Here is a 22473-nt window from a genome sequence, read left to right on the forward strand (position 1 = left end):
ACCTTTAAATATATGTATCCCCATTCTCCAGGTGTCAACACCGCATAACTGAATCATTAATAATAGCATAAACCCCCCCACCACCACAAATACTGGAAGTCTGAAGCAAACATCATTAAATGTTGGGCACACCCATCAGATCAGTTTGAGTCCCTGGAGGGAAGCGATGAGTTTTATTTTTATTCATTCCTGGGGCATGGACTTTGCTGGCTGGCCAGCATTTATTGCCCATCACTATTTGCCCCTTGAACTGAATGGCTATTTCAGAGGGCAGTTGAGAATCAACCACATTGCTGTCGCTCTGGAGACACATGTAGGTCAGACTGAGTAAGGACAGCAGATTTCCTTCCCTAAAGGACATTAGTGAACCATGTGGGTTCATGGTCGTCAGTAGACGCTTAATTTCAGATATTTTTTCAAAATTCCACCTCTGCAGGATTTGAACCCAGGTCCCCAGAACATTAGCTGAGTTTCTGGATTAAGAATCTAGCGATAATATTAAGTCTGACTGAGACACTGCACGAAGAAAGAAGGTTTTCATCTTTATTTGCACATCTTTATTCAACTCAGCAAAACATGTTGAATCGTGCTTTTACATTCTGACCGAGCTCTCATTCTTGTGTCGAGTAGTCATTTCTGCTGCAGTTAGTGAAATCATCGCATGGTGGCATCATGAACAAGTTGTATGTTAAAATTCACATGTTTTATAAATCTTTATTCCAGTTTAATCATGTTTTTTTCACCTGTTTTATCCATCTCAGGCAACTAATCTATACCCGGCTGATCCCGATGGAAAGGCTGATCCGTACATTGTTCTGCAGATTGGAAAGACTGAGATTAAGGATCGTGACAATTATATCCCTAAACAGCTTAATCCACTGTTTGGAAGGTCAGACGTGTGTGTGTGTGTGTGTGTGTGTGTGTGTGTGTGTGTGTGTGTGTGTGTGTGTGTGTGTGTGTGTGTGTGTGTGTGTGTGTGTGTGTGTGTGTGTGTGTGTGTGTTTGGTGTGGCTGTATTACCAACTCTAACACATGTTCCTATCTCATAAATAGAATCATAGAATCTCTACAGTACAGAAAGAGGCCATTTGACCCATGGAGCCTGTACCGACTTTTCAACCGAGGCCCTATCCCTGTAGCCCCACATATTTGATCTGCTAATCCCCCTAATCTGCGCATCTTGGGATGCTAAGGGGCAATTTAGCGTGACCAATCCACCTAACCTGCACACCTTCAAGAGTGTGGGAGGAAACCGGAGCACCTGGAGGAAACCCGCACAGACATGGGGAGAATGTGCAAACTCCACATGCAAAGTTACTCAAGACCGGAATTCAACCAGGGACCCTGATGCTTGAGGCGGCAGTGCCAACCAGAGAGTAATCAGATAAGGTTCAGACATGAGGCTTGTTCAATATTCTGAGTGCTGCGTCGCCCTTGAGTTGGTTTAATGTTACAAGTCACAAGTGGGCGTTGTGAAAATGGGGATGTGAAGGATGAGCTTAGGCTGCTATCGGTGCAGATGGGAGCAGACATGCAGACAGGGACGGGAGTGAAATTGGCTGGTGGGGGTGGTATGCCATGCCTGCCAACACCCACTCCACTGGTATACTACCTGTGATGGGCAGGTTTCAGATGGCTCACCTGCCCTTGGCCCAGTTGAGGCCCTTAAGTGTGTGAATAATGATTATTTAAGAGCCTCTTCCTGCTAGTACTAATACATTGCCAGCAGCAGAGGTGGGAGGAACATGTGTCCACATCACGTGTCAAGGTAAACACCGGCAGCCTGAGTGCAGTTTTGATTGGGGCCCTCCTTTTTAAGGCATCCTGTGCCCAAATAAGGCTCCCTCCCTTCAATAGTGATAACCCTCCATGACTGTTCTCCCTCACCCCTCCTGCCTCGCCTTACCGGTCTTGATAAAGCTGCCGCAACTCACCCTTGATTCCAACTTCCAGCTTGCTCTCCCTGCTGTTGCAGTGCTGGCAATGGCCACTGATCCCAGTGGTTGGAGAACCACTGGATAGCTGATCGGCTGACAGCTCCTGGGGGCAGGACCTTCTCCCAGATGCAGGCAGTAACCATGACTTCAGGAAATTAACAGCTTTAAAATCAGGTCTTGACTCCCCATTCCTTTAGAAATGGGCTCACCTCTTACTTTTCAGAGATTCATAGAGTCCCTGCAGTGCAAGAGAAGGTCCATCAAATCTGCACCGATACTTCCGACAGAGCATCTTACCCAAGCCCACCACTCTGCTCTATCCCTGTATTGCCACACATTTACCATGGCCAATCCACCTAACCCATACATCTTGGGGCACCAAATGGCAATTTAGCGTGGTCAATCCACCTAACCCACATACAGTATGGTAGCATGGTGGTTAGCATTGCTGCTTCACAGCTCCAGGGTCCTGGGTTCAATTCCCGGCTCAGGTCACTGTCTGTGTGGAGTTTGCACATTCTCCTTGTGTCTGTGTGGGTTTCCTCCGGGCACTCCAGTTTCCTCCCACAGTCCAAAGATGTGTGGGTTAGGTTGATTGGCCATGCTAAGAAATTGCCCCTTAGAGTTTAGGGATGTGTAGGTTAGTGGGTATAATATGTAGGGGTATGGGGGTAGGGCCTGGGTGGGATTGTGTTCAATGCAGACTCGATGGGCCAAAGGGCCTTTTTCTGCACTGTAGGGTCCTATGATTTTTGGAGTGTGGGAGGAAACCCACGCAGACATGGGAGGGAGAACATGCAAACAACACACAGACAGTGACCCAAGGCTGGAATTGAACTGTGGTCCCTGGTGCTGTGAGGCAGCAAAGGGACCACCACCTCTGAAAGGTCCAACATTGGACCTGCTGATATGCTGCTAATAACATCTGAGCAGCTGGCAGGGCACTTTTACACTGGCATTCATACCTCTCTGTCTCGGTGCACATAAATGTACGCACTTTCCACCTTCAGGCTCCACTGAGATTTCGATTGATCAATAGGACAATAGTGAGCTACTAAATTTTAATCAATCAATAAAGGTAAGATGCTGTTGAAGGATGTCTTGATTTCAAAGCAGATTTTCTGAAGTTATTTAAAAGTGGATCCTGTACCTGCTGTCAAATGTCAGTTATCTGAGATGAAGGCTTGCATTTTCATGCAAAAATGCTGATATGGGAATGGGAATCTACAACATCCCTGGCTGGGCCCAACTGGGATGGGAGAAAGTGACCACCAATGAGGAATCTTCTTTGCTAGATTGTCAATCAAACAGTGTCGGTTAGCGGTGGCACAGTGGATAGCACTGCTGCCTCACAGCACCAGAGATCTGGGTTCAATTCCTGGCTTGAGTCACTGTATGTATAGAGTTTGCACATTCTCCCCATGTCTGCGTGGGTTTCCTGTGGCTGTTCTGGTTTCCTTCCACAGCCCAGAAGATGTGCAGGTTAAATGGATTGGCCATGATAAATTGCCCTTTAGTATCAGGGGAACTAACTAGGATAAATGCATAGGGTTATGGAGTTAGGGCTTGGGTGAGATGGTGGTCGATGCAGACTTGACTGGCTGAATGGCCTCCTCTGCATTGTAGGATTCTATGATTCATCTGAGGGGCAGCTGTTCTTTAATAGACTCTAGGCTCTCAGCCAAGCATACATAATGAGGCTCGGCTGAAGGCCCCGTCAGCTATTTGAATAATAGAACAACTACTCGGCGGGAAACATTGTTTGATTGATAGCTCAAGTTCACTGATCTTGTACTCAATTTCACTATGTTTGTCTACAGAGTTCAATTGGCTTCAGGTCCTTGTGTTTTTTGGAACTTCAAAGGACCTGGATGATTGACACATTGATTAGCTTTCAGACTAGAGTTTATTTTCATGGAAGAAATGTATCATTGGAATGCATGTTTTTTTAAAGCTCCTTTTTGCACATGCCAATTCACTTGGAAGTTCTTTGGATCTAGAAAGCATGTCAATTGGCATGGATGTGTCAGAGTTTGGCACGGGGCATGAGAGGGGGCAGAGAGAGTGGGTGAAAGGGTAGAGATGACATGGGGAAGTGAGGAGACATAGGGGGTGGGTGGATGAGCAGAGACTGATATATGGGGAATTGGGGGGAAAAAGGGCAGATGGACAGAGCTTGGCCTATAGGGCATGAGCATGATCTTTTGAACTTGATTTTTAAAAGCCCTGTCATGCACATTAGGGGTCACAACTTCTCTCTGGGCCAAGAACCACAACGCTTAACAAAATCTGGCCTAAAAACTGCAGAGGAGTAAGAGATATCTATCTCCACAATGGTATAGGCCATTTGGGAATGCCAAGTGCAGGCCTTAGCCAGGATACGGTCCGTACGCTTTAGAAGGACTTCCAAAACTTTACAGCCCGGGAATGGAGTCAGGAATGGAGTCGGGAATGGGTCGGGAATAATTGGGACCTGCCGCCATTTTTGAAGGGTTCCTGAATCAACCTAACTCAGTGAAAATTCAGGCTGAAATCTCCTTAAGTTATATCTCAAATCATAAAATACATTCTTACTGTAATTGTATTTCAATAGTTCTATAATTCAATGTACTTTCCTGTACTCCCAGCAAAGCCTTAATCTCTTTCAAGTGATCTATGCCATTGCACAGTGCAAAATATCCCTTTCTTGTGGCGACACGGTGACACAGTGGTTAGCACTGCTGCCTCACAGTGCCAGGGACCTGTGTTTGATTCTCAGCTTGGGGCATTGTCTGTGTGGAGTTTGCATGTCCTCCCCGCATCTGTGTGAGTTTCCTCCAGTTGCTCTGGTTTCCTCCTACAGTCCAAAGATGTAGGGGTTAGGTTGATTGGCCCTGCTAAGTTGACCCTTAGTGCAAGGGAATTAGTAGCGTAAAAGTGTGGCATTGCGGGATTAGAGCCTGGGTGAGATTGTGGTCAGTGCAGACTAGATGGGCCAAATGGCCTCCTTCTGTATTGTAGGGATTCTATGATTACCACAAATCGCGTTCCTCCCGGTAAATCTTTACCGGTAAATCCCAGCTGTAGGGCTCTCTCCTCTGTACCCAGCTGTAGGGCTCTCTCCTCCATGTTGAACCTGATGTCAGGGTAAATGAGGGTTATGGGAATAGGGCCTGGGTGGGATTGCAGTCGGTACAGACTTGATGGGCCGAATGGCTCCGTCTGTGCTGTAGGGATTCTATGAATACATTCTTCTTTGAGAATATGATGGATAAAGCATTGCAATTACTTGACTCCAAGATCATATCTAGAATTGTAACCACAAGTTATTGGCTGCAAGTATTTGTTGTGGTCAGCACTTTTATTAAATGTGGAACATTCAAAATTCAATGCCAGCATTTTGTTTACTCAAATTTGGTCTCTTTGAGTGAGTTCAGCATTTAAAAATAAAGCCCACCTGAAATATATAACTCGATCTCATCATATTTTCCAAAATCATTCTGTGTTCATCTTCTGACTGCCTTTGGGTAATAATACCACTTGTAAAATAATTCTTTCCTTCTTCTGGCAGGTCGTATGAGATTGAGGCTACCTTCCCAATGGAGTCTCTGCTCACGGTAACAATCTATGATTATGATTTGGTGGGGACAGATGATTTGATTGGATCAACTAAAATTGATCTGGAGAACCGTTTTTACAGCAAACACAGAGCTACCTGTGGCCTGCCGTACAAATACGAGATGTAAGGATGCCAAAAGTAATTACCCTTGACTTCTCGGGTATCGGTTTGACAATAGTTTATAACGGAGTGTTTTACGATTTGCAGAGAAGGTTACAATGCCTGGCGTGATGCAATGAAACCGACCGAGATCCTGGTCAGAATGTGCAAGGAATACGGCCTCCGTGGACCCTACTTCAGTTCGGACAAGATTGAGGTGGAAGGAAAGACCTTTGTGGGCAAGACAACCTTTATGGAGGATGGTGAAGATCAGCATTTATATTAATAACAAGCTGGGATATGTCAAAATAACATCTACAATTGTGAAATCTCCCCTTGTCAATATTGTAGCCCATGGTTTTAGCCTAGGTTTTGGAGATTGATTCTGAATGTGGAAATCCTCCTTCTATCTCTCTCTTATGCAGCCGTGCTTTTTCTCATCTGATCTCTCCAGCAGTATCATCTGAGATGCCTGGCTGATAATAGGACACTAGAATGCAAATTAGTAGCTTTGCAGTCAAAAGGTGGATGTGTTCATTAAAAAATGCGAAATGAAGTGATCATTAAACTGCCATTGCTGCATAATATGTGGAACGCTGAAGGTTGAAAGTGCAGATTCAGTCTTGTATGATGCCAAAATAATGAAATCTGAAACAGAAACAGAAATACCGAAACTGCTTAGCAAATCTGGCAACATCTGTGGAGAAAGAAACAGAGTAAAGGGGCAGGATTTCCTCCTCCAGGGGTGGCAACCATCTCTGGGTCTTATCCCCACCCCCAGGGGGGAACAATGCACAGGGGTGTGCTCCCTTAATTAACCTGGAGAAGAGCTGGTTGGGCAGTTAAGGATTGTGGGGGGCCAACCAGAAGCCTTACAAATTGAAAGCCACTCAAGATAGAAGGTAGGGAAGAGAGGACACTTCAAACTGGAAGTTACCTCTCTCCAACTTGGAGTCACAGGGCACGATCTTACAGGCCATTCACAAGAGAGGTTGGAGAATTTGGCAGGCAGCCAAATTTCCATTGGTTGCAATGGAATAGGAAAACCCTGTCATAGAATAGAATCATAGAATCCCTACAGTGCAGAAGGAGGCCATTCGGCCCATCAAGTCTGCACTGACTACAATCCCACCCAGGCTCTACCCCCACATCCCTACATATTTACCCATTAATCCCTCTAATCTACCTCAGAACTCTACAGGGCAATTTTTAGCATTGTCAATCAACCTAACCCGCACATCTTTGGACTGTGGAAGGAAACTGGAGCACCCAGAGGAAACCCATGCAGACATGAGGAGGATGTGCAAACTCCACACAGACAGTGACCCAAGCCGGGAATCGAACCCAGCTGCCTGGAGCTGTGAAGCCGCAATGCTAACCACTGCGCTACCGTGCCGCCTGTCAGTGTGAATGGCTGTAAGATTTCAGCCATAGAGTCATGGAGATATACAGCACGGAAACAGGCCCTTCGGCCTAACTCGTCCATGACGACCAGGTTTCCTATACTAAGCCAGCTCCCTTTGTCTGATTTTGGCCCATATCCCTTTAAACCTTTCCATTCATGTACCATTTTAGATGTGGTAATTGTATCTGCCTCTATCACCTCCTCTGTTCACATTTTAAATAAAAATTTGAATTCAGGCCACCATTAAGGGGAGGATCTTTTCACCGGGTGTCCTAGCCAGGCAGGTAGGGCCCAAGGTCTGTCTAAAGTGCTGACCCCTCCTCGAATCTAAACTGACTCCAGCTGGTCCCGGGAACCTGAGGGCAATTGAAAAATCCTAGATAGCCTCCTTTAATTGTCTCAGTGTACTTCGGCTCGTTGAGACTGCACTGACAACAATCCCACCCAAGCCTTATCCCCCACATATTTGGTGGGTGTAACACTGGCACAGTGGTTAGCACTACTGCCTCACTGCACCAGGAACCCAGGTTTGATTCCTGGTTTGGGTCACTGTCTGTGTGAAGTCTGTGTGTTCTCCCATGTCTGCATGGGTTTCCTCCGGGTGCTCCGGTTTCCTCCCACAGTCCAAAAGATGTACTGGTTAGGTACATTGGCCATGCTAAATCATCTCTCAATGAACACAATGAACTCCCTCAATGAACCCACTCAGGTGTGCCTCAGGGATCAGTGTTGGGACCGCAATTGTTTACAATTTATGTAGATGATTTGGAGCTGGGGACCAAGAGTAGTGTGCCAAAATTCACAGATGACACTAAGGGGTGGCAGAGCAAAGTGTGCAGAGGATACTGAAAGTCTGCAAAGGGATATAGGTAGTCTAAGTGAGTGGGCGAGGGTCTGGCAGATGGAGTACAATATTGGTTAATGTGTGGTCATCCATTTTGGTAGGAATAACAGCAAAATAGACTACAAATCAATTGGTAAAAAATTGCAGCATGATACTGTGCAGAGGGACCTGGGTGTCCTTGTGCAGGAATCTCAAGGAGTTTGTTTGCAGGTGCAGCAGGTAACTAAGAAGGCAAATGGAATTTTGTCCTTCATTTCTAGAGGGATGGAGTTTAAAAACTGTGAGATTAAGTTGCAGCTGTATAAGGCGCTGGTGAGACCACACCTGGAGTACTGTGTACAGTTTTGATCTCCTTACTTGAGAAAGGATGTACTGGCACTGGAGGGTGTGCAGAGGAGATTCACTAGGTTGATTCCGGAGTTGACAGGGTTGGCTTTTGAGGAGAGACTGAGTAGACAGGGGCTATACTCATTGGAATTCAGAAGAATGAGGGGAGATCTTATAAAAACATATAAGATTATGAAGGGGATGGATAAGAGAGAAGCAGGTAAGTTGTTTCCACTGGCAGGTGAAATTAGAACTAAGGGGCATAGCCTCAAAATAAGGGGAAGCAGATTTAGGACTGAGTTGAGGAGGAACTTTTTCACACAAAGCGTTGTGAATCTGTGGAATTCCCTGCCCAGTGAAGCAGTTGAGGCTGCCTCATTGAATGTTTTTAAGGTGAGGATAGATACATTTTTGAACAGTAAAGGAATTAAGGGTTATGGTGAGTGGGTGGGTAAGTGGAGCTGAGTCCACAAAAAGATCAGCCATGATCTTATTGAATGGTGGAGCAGTTTTGAGGGGCTATATGACATGGTTCTGCTCCTAGTTCTTATGTTATGTTCAAACAGGTGCCGGGTGTGGCAACCAGGGGCTTTTCACAGTAACTTCATTGCAGTATTAATGTAAGCCTATTTGTGACAAATAATAAATAAATAAATATTTACCTTGCTAATCCCCCGATACTAAGGGTCAAGTTAGCATGGCCAATCAACCTAATCTATTCACAAATTCAAACCCAGGGAATGGTTCACACACACACACAAGCACACAACAAAAATAAATGAAAGTTTTAGCAACAATTGATAACTTAAAAGGAAAAGCACCACAGGTATGGATGTCAGATCATGTGATTGCCAGAGTCCAGAAAGTCAGAGTCCAGTGAGGGTTCTTTCATGGAGGAGCTGACATTCAGGCAGGCTCAGCTAGGGGAAGCAACTTTTCTATAATTCCTTTAAACTCAATGGCAATGCAGCAAGGTGAGGTTCCTAATCAGAGACTGGGCCTATTCGGCAGGAGATAGCAGGAATATTCCAAAGAATCAGGCTCTGACGAGGGTTAGGCTTGATGCAGGCTGTTGGTCAGCCTGGAGCCCTGCTTTGATGTTTACAGATTAGGGATTAAACTGAGTTGCAAGTCTAGAAATGTAATATTAAAAGGGCCAGAAGTTTTGCCCTTTGATGTTGTTCATTAATGAGTCAGTTGCAGGTGAACAAGCAGTTTCTATACCTCTGATCAAAATCCATGGTGGGTTTCAGAACCCCTATAGTGTTCTCTTTGTTACTCTTTGTACTCAGAACTCTTTGTTAGAACCAGGCTTAGGAGACAGACCATCTGTTGGATACTGATTTCATTGATTGTAATGTGCCCTCCCAATGAGAGGTATGAGATTCCACAAGGGTGAGGGTTTTGTCGTGTAACTTCAGTTTGAAAATTCCAGAAATTGTAACCAACTTGTTAATCATATGACCGGTAGTGGCTATCTTTTGTTCCAACAATGTCCACCTTTTAACAATCAAGTAAGGTTTGATTTAAACAGTTTATGGGGTTGGAGTGGGGTGTGGGTGGGTCTGGGTAAGATCCGCTGTCAGAGAGTCAGTGCAGACTTGATGGGCCAAATGGCTTCCTTCTGCACTGTTGCGATTCTATGGCCGGAATTCTTCAGCCATTCACGCCCTGCTGCCAGTGCTAGCGAGGATAGAGAATTTGACACTCAGTCAAATCTCTGTTCATTGCAGTGGGACCATTGAGTCCTGCTGGCATGAATGGCCAGAGAATCCCACCATATGATTCTCTGAGCTCCTTTATGTCTTAGGAACATGACACTAGACATTTCCTCATAGGATAATGTCCCAACTCAGGAATCAGCCAAGTGAACTTTCACTGTACTCCCATAAAGCAAATATATCCTTTCTTAGGTAAGAAGACCAGAACTGGACGCAATACTGTAGGGGTGATCTCACTGAGGCCCTGTGTTACTATTACAAGAATTTTTTACTCTTGTACTAAAATCCTTTTGTAATAAAGTTTAAGTTTATTTATTATTGTCACAAGTAGGCTCACATTAACACTGCAATGAAGTTACTGTGAAAATCCCCTAGTTGCCACACTCCAGCAGTGCCTGGTCAGGTACACTGAGGGAGAATTTAGCATGGCCAACGCGCCTAACTAGTGTGTCTTGTGGACTATAGGAGGAAACCGGAACACCCGGAGGAAACCCATGCAGACATGGGGGGAATGTGCAGACTCTGCACAGATAATGATCCGAGCCGGGAATGGAACCAGATCCCAGGCACTGTGAGGCAGCAGTGCTAACCACTGTGCCCCCGTAATAAAAGCTATTTGCTTTCCTAATTACTTGCTGAACCTGTACGTTAACTTCCTATGACTCACTGACAAGGACGCACAGGTTTCTGAGAATAGCATCATTTCCCAGTCTCTCTCCATTTCAAAGATATCCTGCTTTCTGTGCCAAGACAGACACTTCACACTTCTCCACAGATAGTCCACCTGCTGGTTGCTGACTACTCTTTTTCCCCATTGTTTGCAATTCAGCCACCATGATAAGCAGTGATGAATATTTTGATATGATCTGAGCATATTCCCTTGCTTTTAAATGTAGGCGAAGAGGTGATCTCACATGAACATCTGGCTCTAAAGGTGTTACATCAGTGGTCAGTGATTCCTGGGGCTGGATGTAAGTTGGTTCCTGAGCATGTTGAAACACGACCCCTCTACCATCCAGAGAAACCAGGCTTGGAACAGGTGAATTGAATATTAACGCACAAAACTGCTTTTTTTTTGACAGCTTTAACCATTCAGTCAATTGACATGTGACATTAACCCCATGGTAAGATAATACTGTTGAGTTAATAATTTTGCATATAATAATAATAGGTGTGACATGTGAACAAACTATAACATAAAATGCACCGTAAAATAATCGGAGTTGAAAATTTGCAGCTTTATATCGGACCATTAGTATCATAGAAACCCTACAGTGCAGAAAGAGGCCACTGGGCTCATCGGGTCTGCACCGACCACAATCCCACCCAGGCCCTACCCCCATCTCAGAACACTAAGGGGCAATTTTACCATGGCCAATCGACCTAACCCACACACCTTTGGCCTATGGGAGGAAACAGGAGCACCTGGAGGAAACTCACGCAGACACAAAGAGGATGTGCAAATTCCACACAGACACCGACCAAGCCAGGAATTAAACCCAGGTCCTTGGAGCTGTGAAGCAGCAGTGCAAACCACTGTGCTACCGTGCCACTCTATTGACAGTCTTGTAACTATGATAGGCACTAAATTATAGTCTGAACTTGACACACAATCACCAAACTTCTGTTGGCGTTTATTCTGGTAGAACTTTACAGTCCCACTGATGGCGCCATCCCACACCACCCCCTCCTCCCCCCCGGACAGTCGAAGGCATGGAACAGGTGAAGGAAATTGAGAATGGGCAAGAGAAGTGGGGGAATGCAGAGTTCGAAGAATTGTCAGGCTAGACAAAGTGACAGAGATTGGGAGAAGAGAAGCTATGGAAAATCGGAACTCAATTATGAGAATTTTAAATTGGAGATATTGTTAGAATCACATCCAATGTAATATTAGTTCATTACAACTTTTCTTTCACATTTAGGGGAAATCCCTGGCTGTCTGGTTGGGGGTACAATGACAAAGGTTAATTACTTTTCAATCAAAACATGTTTAACTATCAGTTCAAGGTTTGGGTTATTCATTGGTGCTGGTGGAGCATGTATCATCAATAAATTTTGTAAATTAGAGTGACTCAATGCAATTTGGTGAGCAACAATATGTAGCTCTCCAGAAAGTAGACATCCATTCAATCCATGTAAATCTACCAAATTAGAAAGTTGTGGATCCATTTCAGGAATGTAATATATAGGCTGCAATTTTCCAGCCATTTCTGCAGGTGGGATTTTCCAGTCTTGCCGAAGGTAAATGACCCAGAGTGAGTGTATAGAATAGAGAATCCTGTTGACATAGAAACATAGAAATACTACTGCACAATACAGACCCTTTGGCCCACAAAGTTGTGCCAAACATGTCCCTTAGAGATTACTAGGCCTACCTATAACCCTCAAACTTACTAAGTTCCATGTACTTATCTAAAAGTCTCTTAAAAGACCCTATCGAATCTGCCTCCACCACCGTTACCAGCCCATTCGACGCACCCATTGTTCTCTGAGTGAAAAACTTCCCCCTGACATCTCCTCTGTACCTACTCACCAAACCTGTGCCCCCTTGTGGCAACCATTTCAGCCCTGGGAAAAAGCCTCTGACTATCCACTCGATTAATACCTCCCAGCATCTTATACACCTCTATCAGGTCACCCCTCATCCTTCGTCTCTCCAAGGAGAAAAGGCCTCATAAGGCATGCTCCACAATCCAGGCAACACCCTTGTAAATCTCCTTTGCACCCTTTCAATGGCTTCCACATCCTTCCTGTAATGAGGCGACCAGAACTGCAAATGGGATCTGATCAGGGTCCTATGTATTGCAACATTATCTCCCGACTCCTAAACTCAATTCCTTGATTGATGAAGGCCAGTACACCAGTGGTGGACAGCAGTGGAACCAGAAGATCTCACCACCAGGAATGGCAGGCCACCTCTGCTGCTACAAAACACGCTGCTAGTGGCATGGAAAATCCTGCCCATAATCTAACCTGCCTCAGTGCCGATGGAGGTCTGCAGGTTTAAGGTTGGAGGTATAACTTTTCCCTGCTGCGTTCTACAAGGCAACACCTGTACACAAACCAATTGGCGTCTTTTCTCACGCTTTATAAATTGATGTTCCTTGGAGACTTGGTATTCTTCATATTCTGTCCTGATGAGTGCACAATAAATAATTTTGACAGCACGTCTCTTTTTTTCCAGCGATGCCTATCATTTCTGTGTGGGACATTATTTGCTCACAAATTGGCTGCTGTGTTCACCTTCAAAATATCAGTGGCCTCAATTCAAAAGTAAATAATTGGCTTTGCTTTGAGAGTTCCAGGTAAAAGGCAAAGTCGAAGTGCGGGCTTTTCATTTAATTTGAAGGCTTGGCTGGTTGATCAAAACCCATTCTATACATAGCGACGTTCATTAACATGGACCGCAACACTTAAGGCTGCACGTACATTACAGATTTCTAGCCAGTTATCCTCAGTGAAGTACAGAGGGATGTTAAAGGGTAAGTTGCTTAAGCTGCTTGAATGGAACTTTGCCCCTATTGGAAACATACAGCAATTTTCTGTCTATTTTTGACTACTTGAGGTAATCGCATGAGCTTCAATTTTAACACAGGCGCAAAAAAGTGAGTGATAATGGATCTGCTGCCCAGTATGGAAATTTAAAAGTTTATTTCTTAGTGTCACAAGTAGGCTTACATTAACACTGCAATGAAGTCACTGTGAAAATCACCTAGTTACCATACTCCGGCACCTGTTCAGGTAAACAGAGGGAGAATTTAGCATGGCCAATCCACCTAACCAGCATGTCTTTCGGACTGTGGGAGGAAACCGGAGCACCCAGAGGAAATTCACACAGACACAGGAAGAACGTGCAAACTCCGCACAGGCAGTGATCCAAGCTGGGAATTGAACCTGGGTCCCTGGCACTGTGAGGCAGCAATGCTAACCACTGTGCCATGTAATTGTTCCTTCTGAATCATGTAAAACTTTATTGAAGCGAATGATTGTTCAGTATCATGTTTCTGCTTCTGATAATAATCCAGGGCCGAGTTCGGATGTGGGTGGATATGTTTCCAATGGATATGCCTCCTCCTGGACCTTCTGTCGATATATCACCTCGCAAGCCCAAAAGGTAATAGGGAGAGAAATGGAACTATGTGAGTTGCTTTACTGGACAGCAGGTGTAGACAAGATGGGCCAAATGGCCTCCTCCTTCATTGTAACAATTCTGAGAATTGTAATTGAAAGAGAATGACAGGGTTATGCCCTATCGAACAGTTGTAATTTATTCTTTGAGTGGATATTAAACTTTACCTAGCAGCTATTCATTTTAACACATCGTTCATCATTACTGTGAGTAGGTCACTGTTCATTTATCTCGATGACCTTACCTGATAGACTATAGCTCAGACCACAAAATTGATACTAAATCAAAATATATGTACTTTAAAAAAAGAGTCCACTTTGAAACTAAATGTTCCAAAGCCTCTTTCTGAAATTACCTGTGTCTAACCTCAGCTCTTTAAGTCAGACCCAGCTCAGTTTTGGAATTGAGTTTTTTATCCTTTAAGGTATTTTACTCATTTTATTTTAAAGGTAAATGATGGGGTAACTGATACTTTTGACAATGGTAATACTCACTTTGATGAGTACAAGTACATTTCCAAAATATACAGGCCCACATTTCACTGAAGTGACAGTGCTCGCTACTGACCTTGAAGAGAGCTCTCTGTAAACTCAATGGTATGCACAGTGGCACAGTGGTTAGCACTGCTGCCTCACAGCGCCAGGGACCTGGGTTCAATTCCAGCCTCAGGTGACTGTCTGTGTGGAGTTTGCACATTGTCCTCCTATCTGCATGGGTTTCCTTTGGCTGCTCCGGTTTCCTCCCCCAGATGAACGGGTTAGGTGAAATGGCTATGCTAAATTATCCCTTAGTGTCACAAGATATGCAGGTTAGGGGGCTTAGTGGGGTAAATACATGAGATTATGGGGATGAGATCTGAGTGGGAAGCTCTGTCGGAGAGTCAGTGCAGACCTAATGTGCTGAATGGCCTCTTTCTGCACAGTAAGGACTCTGTGATTCTGCTTCCCTTTTCTGGACATCAGTTTGAATCTAACTGTTAGGTTGAGGGAATCTCCAGGCACCCAGCAACAGTGATGTCATCAGGCAGGGCAAGCAACCAATCACATTGACATATCTGGAGATCCTGGAGGTATGGAGGCAGACTTGGAGGCAGTCAGGGAAATGCCAACAGAATGACTGGAGCCCAGAGGGAGCATGAATAAGGTTTTAAAATCAACCGCCTGACATCAGCAGTTGTGAAGATGCTGATTGTTGAGCAGTCGGTGAGTGTATTTTATGTTTTAATAAGTCTTTGGTTTATTTCTGAGAGGTTTAGTTCATGTAATAAATAGAGGCACAGCAGAGCACTTCAGTCCCATGGAATGCACATCCTGTTCCATGTGGGAACTGAAGAATACTTCTCATGTCCTGGGCAATCATTTGTGCAGGAAGTGTCAGCAGCTGTAGAAATTTGAGCTCTGGATTTCAGAGTTTAAGCATTGCCTGACATCTCTGCAATGCAACCAGAGGGCTGAGAGCTACATGAATTGCACATTTTGAGGGAAGGTCACCGTGCAGCTGAAGGGAATGCAGGCAGACAGGGAGGGAATGGTTGACTGCTAGATCTAACAGGTTGGACAATGAGCCAGTTTCTGAAGAGATGAAGCCGTATTATATATGAAAGAATGAATTAAGTTGCGAAGATGGCATCATACTTTTGGGAGCCAGAATAGACGTCCCTGTTCCAGGGAGGGAGCTACGCCTAGCTGCATTACCCAGTGTCCATCTGGGTATAGCTACCATGAAGATGCTCACCAGGAAGCCTGGCATTGATGCCAACATTGAGAGCCTCTTCAAGCACTGTGAAGCACATAGACCATCTGAAAGAGAGGGCGATGCGCCAGCAACCACTATTGCCATCAGGAGCTATTTTGCCATCAGGAAATGTTACCAACTGTTTCAGCACTGACGTACCTGGTCGTCCTGTGGCAGGCACAACCGATGTCTCCATGGAAACAGGTAGAACTGAACTACCTGTGTCTGAAAAGACATCTGTCATTGTGGTTTTGGCTGACAGCAATCCTGCAGAAGCACCACAGACAGACGAGCTACGCTGCTCCATAAGAACTCCCTGAAAGATTTGATTAATAACTGACTAAATTCAGGTACTGAATGTTTAATTATCTGAGACTCTGTAAAATGAGTATTGATATTTATATAAAAGGACTTGAAGGGGTGGGTGTGTGGTGATTTTCCCTTCAAGGATCCATCTGTAAAGTAATGGTCACATGACTTGGGGAACCAATCAGGAAGCAGGGTGAGCTTGGGTTTCTGTTCCAGAACCTTCTCAGTAGCTGACTGGTGGCCATTAGGGCTCAAGCCCCTGTACTATAGTTATATTTAAATAAGTGGACTGGTAACCAAAATTATTATCGTAGAATAGAATCCCTACAGTGTAGGAGGAGGCCATTTGGCCCATCGAGTCCGCACTGACCACAATCCCACCCAGGCCCTATCCTGGTAACCCCACATATCTACTCTGCTACCCCGATACTAGAGTCAATTTAGCATGGACAGTCAACCTAACCTGCACATCTTTGGAGTGTGGGAGGAAACTGGAGCACCCAAAGGAAACCCATGCAGACACCAGGAGATTGGGCAAGTTCCAAACAGACAGCAACCCAAGGCAGGAATTGAATCCAGGTCCCTGGTGCTGTGAGACAGCAGTGCCAACCAATGTGCCACCGTGCCACCCAATTTATAGGATCCCATGCTATTTGTAGTGCACATTAATGATTTAGACTTGAATGTGAGTGGTATGATTAAGAGGTTTGTAACTGTTCTTTCAGTCACAGTTCCTTGCAAATTCCTTTTTCAGCACCTTCACCTTGTCACCTTTCTGCACTTTCAAAAACCTTGTAAAGTCTCTTGCTTTTGACCATTCTCAGTCCCAATCTCTCCTTGATATCTTCCTTGTCAGTGCCTTCCTTGCCCACTGCTCTGTAAAGCTGTCAGGCGGATCCCTGTAAGAGGAGTTATCTGCAAATGTAAGTTGTATATTTAATCAATGAGGTTGAAATATATCGTAAGCTTTAGGACGCCACTTACCGTTTGAGCTAAGGATCAGTGTCCCTGCCCTCAGTTTCTGCTTGGCAATTTTACAGCCTTTTATTGGCCACCTCCAGGCCTGCTGCCCAGTCAAGGGTGGCAGCGGGGTTCTTGATGCTGCCAGCCCAATCAGAGGGCCAGGTGCTCTGACAGCCTCAACAGTGTCACTGGGTGAGGTGGGTGCTGCTGAGGTGGGCAGAGGCACCTCAGGCATGCTTCAAATGAAGGCAACCTCAGGTAGGTATGTGAAAGATTAACATTTACCAGGTCAATCCTGAAGAACAATGGGAAAACCTCACCAGACCATCCACTGGGGCTACAGGGTGGCCTCCCCAACCCACTCTTTGGGCCATGGAACCTTCAGTTTTCAAGGCCCTCAGGCTGCCTCAGGGATGCTACCTTCATAAAGCTGGCAGATATGGCAGGATCCATCTCACTGTCCAAAAAAGGCAGATGGTCCCAGAAAATGGCCCCCACTTGGGGCCTTTCTTTTTTAAAATAAGCCAATGTTCTCCACAGTCCTTGCTGGAAAACTTCCCCGTCAGCGGGCAAACGATGGGAAATCATCCCAAATGCTGGTAAACTTCTGTCCATAGTGTTTGAGCAAATCAACTTGCCGTCAATTTACCAGGGAATTAAATTGCTTTGTCTTAAATGTTTGTGACATTCTTTAATAGATAGACGTTTTTGATTGCAGGTATGAGCTAAGAATAATTATCTGGAATACTGAAGACGTGATATTAGAAGATGAGAATTTTATTACAGGTCAAAAATCAAGTGACATCTACATCAAGGGGTAAGAACATCCGGTGATTGATAGTTTTTTGAATTCATTCATGGGACATGGGTGTCGTTGGCTGGCCAGTAATTATTGCCCATCCCTAGTTCTTTACTCAAAGAGTAGTAAGGGCCCTGCCTGTGACAGTAGTAGATTCGTCAACATTAAGGGTATTTAAATGGTCATTGGATAAACATATGGATGATATTGGAATAGTGTAGGTTAGATGGACTTTAGATTGGTTCCACAGGTCGGTGCAACATCGAGGGCCGAAGGCCCTGTACTGCACTGTAATGTTCTATGTTCTAGTTGCCCTTGAACTGATTGACTTGCTAGGCCATTTCAGAAGGCAGTTCAGAGTCAACCAAATTGCTATGGCTCTGGAGTCACATGTAGGCCAGGCCAGGTAAGGATGGCAGATTTCCTTTCCTAAAAGGCGTTAGAGAACTAGATGGGTTTTTCTGACAATTAACAATGGTTTTATGGTCATCAGTAGATTCATAATTTATGATATTTTTTATTGAATTCAAATTCCACCAGCTGCCATGGCGGGATTCGAACCCAGGTCCCCAGAACGTTAACTGAGTTTCTGGATTAATAGCCTTTTAGATTAGAGGAGTGTCTTACTGGAAACTGGGATTAAAACATACTTAAAATATCACCGAATCTTTACAAGATTGGCAGCAACAGGGTGGGTCATGGATCTGATACATGGGCCAGGATTTCTGGTAAATTATTTTAATGGTGGCTTCAATTTAGAAATTAAAATCCATTTTGATTCACACAGCCTGCTGGGTTTGTGATTCTTTGTACAAACTCTTGATTTGCCTGTGAAGAAGTTCTCTTTGAACAATGGAGAAGTGATTTTATAATGCACGCAAGGGAATGCCTGTATCATGATGCTCAAAAAAGCCTTGGTGGACTTACCCCGAGTGTACAGTCCCACGTGGCGGTGCTTTATCTCCAAGCCACTTCAGTTCACATGTTACTAGATTATGCAAAGACAGGAATTCTCCAGCCATTCATGTCCTGCCGTTGCTATCAGCAAGCACGGAAAATTTGGCGTTCAGCCAAATCTCTGTTCACTGAAGTAGGACTGGAGAATCTCTGCTGTGGGTGAGGTTGGAGATTTCTGGGTGTGGGGTGGAAATGGTGCTGACACTTAATGGTAGATAAAGCAAAGAAAAGCCAAAAAGAAATTAGCATCGGCAATAAATCCAGCTCTTGCCAGCGATGCCCACATCCTGTAAATGAATAATAAAAAGGGTCATGGCCAGGATTTTCCAGCCGACTGCAGCAGGATATGACGAGTCCAACACAGGGCCATTGACTTCGACAGGACCAGAATATGGGACAGGCTGGATCACGCTAGTTCCATCCATCTTTTCATCCATCGTTTTCATACATTCTTAGTCATATTTGTGTGAACATACTTTGATCTACAGGCTGCAGCAACTTACTCAGCTTTATTTTGTTTTACTTTGCCCCTTTTAAGTTTGCCAAGGCACCTGCCATCTCCTTGAGAATGGAGTAGTCAATTTACATGATTAAATCAGCAGCTACCATGAACAGGTTGTAATGGGAGCTGTGGGAATTTTCTGGTGGACCTTTAGCTCTCCAAGTTCTAGGGATATGATGGCCTAGCTGTATTATCACTAGGCTATTAATCCAGAAACTCAATGCTCTGGGGACCTGTATTCAAATGCAGCCACAACATGTGGTGGAATTTGAATTCAATAAAAGATATCCAGAATTAAAAATCTACCGATGACTATGAATTGATTGTCAGAAAAACCCATCTGTTTCACTAATGTCCTTTAGGGAAGGAAATCTGCTGTCTTTACCTGGTCTGGCCTACATGTGACTCCAGAGCCACAGCAGTGTGGTTGATTCTCAACTGGCTTCCAAGGACAACTAGGTATCGGCAATAAATGCTGGCCAGCCAGTGATGCCCATGTCCCACGAATGAATAGGAAAAGGTAGTGATAGACATGGTACAACCAAACATAATGCTCTTCTATCGTTAGTGGCTGATGCCCTGTAATTAAGAATAAAGAGACCTTTATTCTGTATCTAAAGTATATTCTACGTTCCCTGGGAGTGTTTACCGGAACAGTGTAGTGAGATCTTTGCTCTATCTTATCTGCACTGTTGGAGAACATCAACATCAACGCGATCATTAATGTTAATAAGGCTAACAGACTATTTCCACTTTGATTGTTTGAAAGCTTGTATTGTGAGGCTCTACTTTTGTGAAATCACTTTTTCAACTCCTCCTGTATTGCTGACGTTTGGTAAATGCTTCAATCATGCTTCATATTCCTGTCAAACAGGAGGCAATAAACATTTTGTCTATTGTGCTTTCTACCTAAGTATTATCCAGAAGCAAGGAAATCTCCAGAAACTGTCTGGAACAAAAACTTTGTAAAAAACTTTCCCAAACAATGATATAAAACTCAATACAATAAATATTGCCATCAAACTGGAAATAAGTATCAGTGATAAATCTTCTTCCCCATTAGGAACTGAGTTGCCATTGTTGATGCTGCCAAAGTGGAACAGATGTTGTGGCTCATAAAATTGGATAGAAATCCATATTTCTGGATCTCTGCCTATTCCCTGCATAGTTTGTGTTCTATTTGTAGCACTTTTTGCAGGATAAAAGAATAGATAGCGAAAGCACGTGAGTCTTGGGTGAGAATAGATTTATTAGGTACTGTTTATTTCACAGTGGCACTAGACTAAATAAAGCCTGCAGAATAGCACAGATTGACAGGAGACCTGGTTCCTTTTAAGGGCTGGACATCATTATACATGCGTTCTGGGGATCATGGTTCGAATCCCTCAAAGGCAGGTAGTGGAATTTGAATTCAATAAAAAAATCTGGAATTAAGGATCTACTGATAACCATGAAACCATTGTCAGAAAAACCCCAACTGGTTCAATATGTCCTTTAGGACAAGCAATCTGCTGTCCTTACCTGGCCTGGCCTTCATGCGACTCCAGAGCCACAGCAATGTGGATGACTCTCAACTGCCCTCTGAAATGGCCTAACAAGCCATTTGGTTGTGAAGAAGACAGCTCACCACCACCTTCTCAAGGGCAACTAGGGATGGGCAATAAATGCTTTCCAGCCAGTGATGCCCATGTCCCATGAATTAATAATAAAATAAAACATACTTTAACTAAGCTTGGAAAGGATTATTAAAGCCATTTTGTCTGAAAGATTTGAAGGAAAAGGATTAAAGATGCCAGATGCATGCATTTGTATTGAGGTTCTTCCGGGTCGAGTGGTTTATGAATAAATAGACTAGGTTTAGAAATTTGCATTATGAGATACCTAAGCAGCTGCTTTTTTAAGCTATTTACTTTAGTAGTTTGGAGATATTTCATAAGGAAACAAGGGAGGGTTATTAAATTTTATTTTATTTGACCTGAAAGTTGGGGAGGGGGGTGTGGACTGCGGGGGGGGGGGGGAGGTGGGAGGTGGGAATGGGAGTTGGGGGAGTGGGAGGGGAGTGGGGGCTGGTCATAGGAGAACATGAAAGATTTTCATATTTTGGAAAAGTTAAGTTCAGAAAAGTGTTGAGGATGATAGAGTCATAGATGAAATAGAGAAAATATATTTAAGGAGAGATTTTGAGAGCTTAGGGGTTGGCTGTGTGAGGAAGACCTACTGGAATTAGCTTTGGGCTAGGAAAGAAGGTACAATTTCAGTCAGTTTTGAGGCTACAAAAAGCCATCTTGTCTCTGAAGATTTCAATTTCCACAGCAGAGTGAGAGAGGACAGTAAGAGGTTGTGTGATATGCCTGACTAAAGTGACAGGAGCTTTGCCTTGGGGTAATATTACTAGACTTTTAACATGAGATTGTTACCTGGAGGGCATTTACTCGTAGGCCTGACTCAGTAGGGAGTCATTTCAGGTGAATGTTTTGCATGACTGATTTTAAATGTGTAACTTAAGTTTTGTGTAACTTGTGTGCTTAAGTTTTCTTTTCTTATTGTTAACAAGTTTTTTATTTTTAACTTTAAAGTCATGAATGTGTTACTGGATTTTATGTGGCTGAGATTTGTATCTTTTTAGAATATAAAAAATAAGAGTACAGCCCAGTAAGCCAAGTTTCCCTCTGGGATTCGGTTTGCTTGGCAATGTAGGCTGGCTGTGATTCACCAGAATATCAGTGGGTCCAATGGCAGCAACAAGAGGTAGTTCAGGCTATCCACACGTGCTGTGTGGGGTAATGTGCATAGCAGTGGCCCAGATACATTTTACACAGCTCGGGGAAGCAACTCTGTTGCCCCTGGCCCCCCAAGATACAACCTTATACATAAATAAAATAATAAATCATCTATTGAATTAGTAAATAAAGCTTAATTTTGTGTTTCTTGTGGGCTGGGCAGCAACTGATTGTCAGAGCATATGTTCTGCTTAGATTGCTTTAAATGGAAATTCGGGACCCAGTTAGTCATTTGCATCTTAGAATCACAGAATCCCAACGGTGCAGAAAGAGGCCATTTGGCCCATTGAGTCTGCACTAACAACAATCCCACCCAGGCCCTATACCTGTCACCTTATATATTTACTCTGCTGATCTCCCTGACACTAA

General features: G+C 44.1%; 1 protein-coding gene across 1 annotated transcript in view; it reads left to right on the top strand.

The window, feature by feature from the left end:
- fer1l6 (fer-1 like family member 6) overlaps nt 1-22473 on the top strand; it is a 150846-nt gene that overhangs the window by 112054 nt on the left and 16319 nt on the right. The window contains exons 32-37 of the mRNA XM_080194811.1: nt 762-889; nt 5488-5658; nt 5743-5897; nt 10828-10970; nt 13957-14045; nt 17785-17883. Coding sequence (XP_080050937.1) covers nt 762-889; nt 5488-5658; nt 5743-5897; nt 10828-10970; nt 13957-14045; nt 17785-17883 — 785 coding nt within the window. The remainder of the gene's footprint in view (nt 1-761; nt 890-5487; nt 5659-5742; nt 5898-10827; nt 10971-13956; nt 14046-17784; nt 17884-22473) is intronic.

This window comes from Carcharhinus amblyrhynchos, chromosome 8, assembly GCF_965287045.1.
Source record: "Carcharhinus amblyrhynchos chromosome 8, sCarAmb.v2.hapA, whole genome shotgun sequence".
In the NCBI taxonomy this organism is placed as follows: domain Eukaryota; kingdom Metazoa; phylum Chordata; class Chondrichthyes; order Carcharhiniformes; family Carcharhinidae; genus Carcharhinus; species Carcharhinus amblyrhynchos.